The sequence below is a fragment of the Coturnix japonica genome, chromosome 14, assembly GCF_001577835.2.
Source record: "Coturnix japonica isolate 7356 chromosome 14, Coturnix japonica 2.1, whole genome shotgun sequence".
NCBI classification, from domain to species: domain Eukaryota; kingdom Metazoa; phylum Chordata; class Aves; order Galliformes; family Phasianidae; genus Coturnix; species Coturnix japonica.
In genome coordinates this window covers 8,469,772-8,477,059 of record NC_029529.1, presented here as the reverse complement: position 1 = coordinate 8,477,059, position 7,288 = coordinate 8,469,772, and the positions used below count along the sequence as shown (strand labels likewise).

General features: G+C 44.8%; 1 protein-coding gene across 1 annotated transcript; it reads right to left on the bottom strand.

Moving 5' to 3' along the window:
* Positions 1 to 610: 610 nt before the first annotated feature.
* On the bottom strand, positions 611 to 5,920 carry LOC107320830 (small integral membrane protein 10-like protein 2A). Its single transcript, XM_015877057.2, has 2 exons — positions 5,535 to 5,920; positions 611 to 4,067 (listed from the first exon to the last, which is right to left on the bottom strand). The coding sequence occupies exons 1-2, from the start codon at positions 5,718 to 5,720 to the stop codon at positions 4,047 to 4,049; spliced, it is 207 nt and encodes a 68-aa protein (XP_015732543.1). The 5' UTR covers positions 5,721 to 5,920; the 3' UTR covers positions 611 to 4,046.
* Between the last annotated feature and the right edge of the window lie 1,368 nt (positions 5,921 to 7,288).

Sequence of the window (7,288 nt, the reverse complement as noted above, 5' to 3'; positions counted from 1 at the left end):
TTGTGCACACACATTTTAAAGTGTATTCTCTGTTTTTAAGCAGTACACCATATTGCCAACTTCCATTAAGCGTATGTTTGTGGGAACGTATTGGGCAATTATCTACATACTTAATATTTCCTTGTCTTCTGATGGCAGAAGGAGCTCTTTGCTATGTAGTACAGGAGGGATCTAGACACTGATCAGTGAACTTCTAAACAACCAGAGTTGTTCAGCAGAAATACTCCTTTTCAGCAGCAACAGAACAGCAAGGCGTGAGAACTGGAAGTAAAAAGGCATCTCCTGGTTCAGTTTAAAGATCCCCTGCCCCTTTTAAAACTTATTTTTCTCTACTGTGATCATCCCAAAACAACTCTACCACCACATGCAACTCAGTTTCACGTGTGACTTTTTGAGGCCACAAAACTCCATGCAAACCTGATTCTTAGCTGAGATGTTTTCCACCTTCTGAGATGAGTTAATATCAAAACATCCGTAGGGAGAACAGCGGCCTAAACCACACGTTGTGTTTTATTTAAATACAGTCGCAAAGGACAGCTGTCATTTTGGCTTACTATTCTTCCCTAGAGAAGGAAAAAAAGAAAAGACACCCATTTGAGCATTGTCTCCACCACTGGAACAGTTCTATTAGTGCAAGAATAGTGCTTTCCATTTATGGCCTTCCCAAGCTTAAAGTGCAGTATAGTATGTGAGATTTTAGCTTGACAAGTATCTTTTATTTCAATTTCAGAAGGAATGTTTGGAGTTAGAAAGCTACCTTTTAGGCCTTAAGCAATAAAAACCAAGAATATGTACTACAACCTATCTTAAAACTGAATGAAATCCACAAGGCATTCTATAAATTTTATGTTCAATATACATATAATACACAAAAACCCATCATATCACTTAACTGCATTGTATCTGTGTTTAAAGTGATCCGGTAACAAGGAATTAAAGGCCACTCAGTACAAGTTCTGCTTCAAACAGGACTATATTGCCTGGACTGTGATACATGGGATCAGTATTCCCTCCTGCATAGGCTTATCAGTGATGAGACAGCCCTTGGCACTCCACTGTGCACACATTTAACATACCAGTGGCTTCCCTCATTTTTCCTTTATTTTTTTTTTCCTTTTTCCTTTTTTAAAATGATCATTAACAGCAGACAAGTTAGAAACTGGATTCCTAATGTTATGCTTTTAGCTATTCCTCTTGCCTATTAACATTACAACACTAAGAAACTTCTGCGCTACGTAACTCTGGTTCCCAAAAATACATAGCTCCCAAACGATGCACAGCAGGGAAGGGAATCTTCCAGGCTGCGGATTCTCTAAATAGGAAGTTCAAGCAATCAGTTGTGGACTGTGTCTGAGTTCAGCTTTACAGAAGCAATCAGGAAAGCCCACCACGCAGGAAGAGGGTGTTTCTGTACCCATACAGCTGCTGAGAGCAACCAAGTTGCAGTTACACAATTCTTATTTTGTAAAGCAGCCAAGCCAGCTTTAACAGACTCCAGCTCCACTCCCCATCTTCATCCTTTTACCCACAGCTCTGCCAGCTGTTTTTAGGGTTAATTTGCACACAGATAAGTGTTAACACCATCACTTAAATAAGCTACAGGCTCCTGGGGGAAAGTGTCTTTGTGCCTTATGTTTTGGGGTTTCAGATCCAGATTTACATAAGCAATCTTGATTCATAAACACTTGTAGAGCTACCACTGCAAGGGTGAAAAGCTGCAGTAGTGGAGATGGGAGAGAATAGAATGAGCTGTTCGACTAGAAGGAAACTATTGTTGTCAATACATTTACTTACAGTACATGATCCATTGTCACCTTAAAGCTTCTGGTAATTTTGAGACTGGGAGTCAGAGCCAAAATTCCAGAATTTAACTGTTAAATGGGAATATATTAAAAATAAAGGGAAAATGTTATTTTCTAAATCCAAGCGAATGGCTTTTTAATTCTTCTGACATCCAGAAGAAATAATCAGCCACTTGGGATAATAAAAACACAGCACACTGTCCAACACAGCAATTAGCGTAGTTGACCTTCAGTAAAGTTAGTCCAGCACGTCTCCCTGTCACACTGCTACCCAGCATCTCACCTTCATAGTCAAGGACTTTTCTGTGCTGGTGTGTTTAAAAACAATAATTAGAAACACCCCTGGCTTTTTGGATGAATACAGTTCAAACCAAATGCCACATCTGAAGTGAAGTAAGTTAGATAGCAAAAGTGACACTTAGCCTGTCAGCCACTGGCGTGAGTTTTGTGCCCATTAAATTCCTACTTGTGACTCAGAGTGATGGAGGAGTTAGCAGAAGACACGTGCTAACCCACCACATCAGCACCTCCCTTTTCAGGCAAGTCCACAGAGCACACTGAGCCTACCTCTAACAAAACTCCCTGCACTGAAAACATTGGGCACAAAGTTCAATCTCTGACCTTCTGCACAATGAGTTTCTCCACTGACGTGCCCATGGGAACACATGTTACAATTTCTTATTCAGAAGCAGCTGTATCGATTCCAACATGCTTTCTCCATTCTTCGCTAAATCCTGTTATCAGAAGTCTGTGCCAAAGTCAACAGGCCCAGAAATGATTACTTATGCTTCAGTGATAACAATTGCTGTTTCAAGGAATTTCTGTTAGAAATTATTTATAGTGCCTATTGTAGCCCAATGGGGCGAACAGATTCCTGTACAAATTGGAGCAGTAACAGCCTTGAAAAGGACCAGTGCAGAGAGCTGCGCCCTAAAAACCATCACCCCAATGGCTTTCCTATTCAAAGTGTTTTAAGGACTGATACTTTAGAGTTGGTTTCACGCTGGGAATTCAGTTCTATAAGCAGTAGCTTCATTGGAAATGGTTGTAAACAGTAGCCAGAGTACTCAGCAAATACAAAACTTTAAGAAAACAAAAGATCTGTGTTAAACAGTCAAACCCAGTTCTGCTCTGGTGTTAAAAGTTCTGAGATTAAGAAGTTCTTTCCACTCAAAGACAGATATTCTGTACTAAAAAAAAGCCCCTATTATTCCCAACTGCCAGTTTTACTAGCAGCTACACAAATGCAATTTTTACATTAGCTACTTACTTATCACTAAAACCTGAACCGTAACCTCCCCTCTGTCTCTCAATTAAGTTCCTATTAACGTTTAAAATCAACATTATTAAAACTTTAGTACACTTTTACCTTCGCTACTTCATACCAGAGACCTGCTAGTGCAAAAGCTAGCACAGACATTCCTAGCTGTATGATGTGAAAACTGTCAGTCACATACAGTACATCTGAAAGCATTTTCTTATATCCAAGAGTTTGCTCTGAAGTAACAAGGTTTAAGTAATAAGGAAAAACACAGTTGTTTAAGAGTCCCATTGTAAAACCATTCAGTGATGCAACTGGAACAGAACAGGGATCAGGAAGTCCACCCAACTCCGGCTCTCCAGGAAGTGCAAGCTGCAATTCATTCCCTACGATGCTGCTCACTTCTATATCCAGGAACTGCAGTTCTTGATTACACCGCAACTTCCCCAGCCACATGTGAGCAAAATATACAGCGTTGTCTCCTGGGCAGCACGAGCCGAAGTCTCCAGCAAAACTACAAGCTTTCTCCAGCCAGCCCATTACTGCAATGCTATTAACGCAGTGAGAAACCCCATCCAGCCCGTCTTTCCCGGAAGAAAAACAAAGACACAATGAATCTTTCCACACAGCTGCTACATTTGAGTTTCTCCCTGCTGATTCACTCGAACTCAAAGGCATTTCTGAGCCAACGTAAGGCGGAGGTATAACCCTAAAGAGAGAACAATTCCTGATGTTACAATAAAATGATTCCTTTTGTAAACTGCTACTATGATTTTGAGAGTTGTTCAGTATGGAATGTATGTGTGCCAGGTGAGCTGCTGCCTTGTGCTGATCTCCGCCACCATCACATACTCTTTCCAGGTTTAAATATTCTTTCTTCATATTCCTATAGAAGATGAGCATAGCTTTGCTGTTTCACAGCAGAACGAGCTTGAAGAAGAACACAATTGACTCCAAATAGGGCAAGAAGCACAAGTGACAAATCAGTGGATCTCAATATGGACCTAAAGAGAAAGAATACAGGAAGTTACTACATGAAATCCCCACCCCGTTTTCTTTTTCCTCCCAAGCTCATCCTGCAAGATGCCTCATCCTTTCTCTATATCACTGCTTCTCAGTGCCCACAATATAGAAAACAGCAATTCTGCAGAATGTGAAGTATTCCAAAGAGACAGCTCTGCTTACAGCCTGCTTTGAACACGTCCAAAGGGGCAGGACGTACACCCAATGCAAGGCTGCTTTATACAGATTCAGTTTAACCTCTTACCAAAAGTGAGTTTGTAGCAAGCATCAAAATGAGTCAGCAAACGAGCAGCTAGAAAGATTCACTGTGTCACAGCATGATTATCCACTAACTGAAATACAGTCTGTGGCTGATTAGAGGCTTAACATTAAAGGCAAACACTAAAGTTATCTTCCTGTAAACAGAAGCACATGCTGGCATCAGGGATGTGGTGTGAAGAGCTTCCAAAGGAGCAGGTCAGAGCACCCGCCTGCTTGCACTGCATCCAAATGGGGAGCTGACGTTGTTACAAGAGAGCTGTTCCATACCAGCACAGATAAGAAGCAAAGGCAAGGCATTTTTAGCCACCAAGGTTATTACTGTGCGACGTGTGTAATTCTTGGCAGTGTGGCTCAGGATCAAACTTCAGCACTGTAGGACAAATGAGTCCCAAAAATAAAAGTACGAGACGCTGCGTTCCGCCCTCCCATTTCATCTCACCTTCCACACGTCACAGACTGACAGACTGATCTCTCAGCACTCACAAAGCAGCCAGATGTCAAAACTTGCACTGCAGCTGCATTTACGAGCAGAAAGCATCAGCCTCTGGCTGCAGCAGATGCCAGTTGGGAAAGCCCACAGCTTGCTTCTGCTGCCAGTAAAAAGCAGCGTTTTCATTTCAGCACAAAACCAACAGAACTTCTATACGGTGCTAGAGCTATTAATTAACGTCTTTAGGTCAGAGCTTGTTCAAGGAGTCCCATGTGGCGTGGAAACACAGGAGAGACACGAATTAAACCTGAGCTGTCATTTGTACACAGTGACATGATTATTTAACAGTCCCTCTGTGTTTCCACTGTTCTAATTGCTCTCGGATTTGAGAATAGAAACTGAAGCAGGAAATTGTTGTATCACACGTCAAGCTCTGTGTGCCGGTGATGTATTTACGTTAACAATGACTGAGGAACTGGGAACGGCTGAGCAAAGTCAGGCGGGGTTCAGGGGAAGGTGCAGCCCCGGAGGGAGGCGGGGTGGGGGCTCAGGAGCGCTGGGACCCCGCTGTCACACACAGGACTGGGGGCCCTGCGTGCAGCCGGACCCGGGGATCCTTGCGGGTCCGTCGCAAACCGAGCAGTTCAGCGGTGCGATATCTATAATCTAATCTACGTACACTAAAGCCCAGCGAAGCCTCGGCCGGCTGCAGGGCCCCCACACGGCTCCCAACACCCGGCCCGGCCCCGCCGCCCACCTGCAGCCGCACGTTGAGCATCATGGAGGCGACGATGTAAAGGTACGGGAAGTTAATGCGGAGCTTCCAGGCCAGGTCGAAGAAGATGAGGAGGGTTCTGGTCAGCCCTTTGCAGAACACGCCGTACGACCTGGCCGCGGCCGACTGAGAGAGCCTGGCAGCCAGGGCGGACACAGTCACCGCCATATACCCCCGCCGCGGCCCCGCCGCAACGCCCGGACCCTCCGGACCCTCCGGGACCCTGCGGACCCTGCGCCGCCCCGTCCCCGCGCCCGGCGCTGGGTGTCGCCAGCGGGAGGAACCCGCGGCCGCCGGCGCCCTGAGTGTGATGTCAGCGCGCTACGCCGCGCAACGTGCCGCCCCAAACCCGCCCCAAAGCCGCCCCGACGCACATGGACGGGAACGGGGCGGGGCGGGGCGGGGAGCGGGGGGGGACGGAGGGTGCGGACAGTGTCGGTTCGGAGCTAATGGTTTAAATAAACACCGCGTGTGATGGAATAACGTTGAGCTTAACAACAAAGAAATGCAAATCGCAAAGATAATGCAACTGGATGCCGGTTTCTTTCTGCTGGTTTTTGTTTCATATCTGTCAAGTGATATGAGATTATCAGATATGAGGACAAACCAGCTGTGGTTTATGTGCCGCCATCAGCCTGGACAGTTTCCTAGTGGTTATATTGAGGCACTGAACGCAGTGCTCTATTTGGGGCCATGTCCCTCTGCACAGGAAGCGTCACAGGCAGCAGCAATGTGCAGCCCTTGGAAAAAGGGGAAACTTGTCAGAAAAAGCATCTTTCAATTGAGAAGTGGCATCAACACCCGCCTGTCCGCAGGGAAACTGCTCACAGAGGCCTGGCCCCTTCAACTAGAAGCACTGAACCTTTATCCTCTTGCTCTGCATCTACAGGTTCGTTTATGGAACTGTTTGATGCCCAGACAGGTACAAGTTGGAGGGAATCTCCATCTTACACATCTGTGCTTCAGCAATGGCTCACTCACGATTTGTCCTGGATGGCAGAAAGCCTCGTTCCCTTATTTATACTGAGCTATTTACGAGCAATAAAAAAACTGAAGGAGCACAGAGAATTCTCAGACCCTGTTAATTACTGGATAATGGTGTCTCTATTCCACAGAACTCACAGCCATGTGCAGGGATTACTGCCTTTAACGCTCCTCACTGCAGCAATCACTGTGTGTTACCGCTTGCTAAACAGCAGGGCAGGCAGAAGTGAATGCGAAACCTTATGTGGTTTCTGTAACTGAAACTCTTCACATAACAGGTATTTGTTAGAAGCCACCTGAGGAAAGTACAGGGCTCGTTTCCATTGTATGTGTGTACCAGCTGCGTCATCTACACTAACATCACATTAATGTGATGCATTTATTTTACAATGCTTCATTATTAATTAAGAGATTTATATATTAGCATTTTATTTCCCTGTTCCCTTAATCTTGTCTCTCTGTTGCAGCGAATGCTGACATTTAAGGCTGTGGTTCCTTTTTTACTGCTGGCGCTGGTTCCTCTAGAGCAGACTGCGTACTAAATCTGAGCAGTGCACACATCACATGCTGTTACAGGCTTTTTTTCAAGGCTCAGGAAACTAATCATGCCAAAAATGTCTGCCTGGAACAAGTACAAAATGGTGCATTATTATTTGCAGATTATATTCTTTTCTAACATGAATTTTATGCCATTATATCTCTCCGGCTGCAATGATCTCCTCTGCAGTGATGGTCTTGTTTACGAAAACTGA

What these genes read in the sequence shown, in the direction of transcription:
- LOC107320830 (XM_015877057.2), bottom strand. Translation starts at nt 5,720, where the DNA reads ATGGCGGTGACTGTGTCCGCCCTGGCTGCCAGGCTCTCTCAGTCGGCC. An exon ending in TGCTCAACGTGCGGCTGCAG is followed by an intron (nt 4,068 to 5,534) that starts GTGGGCGGCGGG and finishes CTTTCTCTTTAG; the next exon opens with GTCCATATTGAGATCCACTG.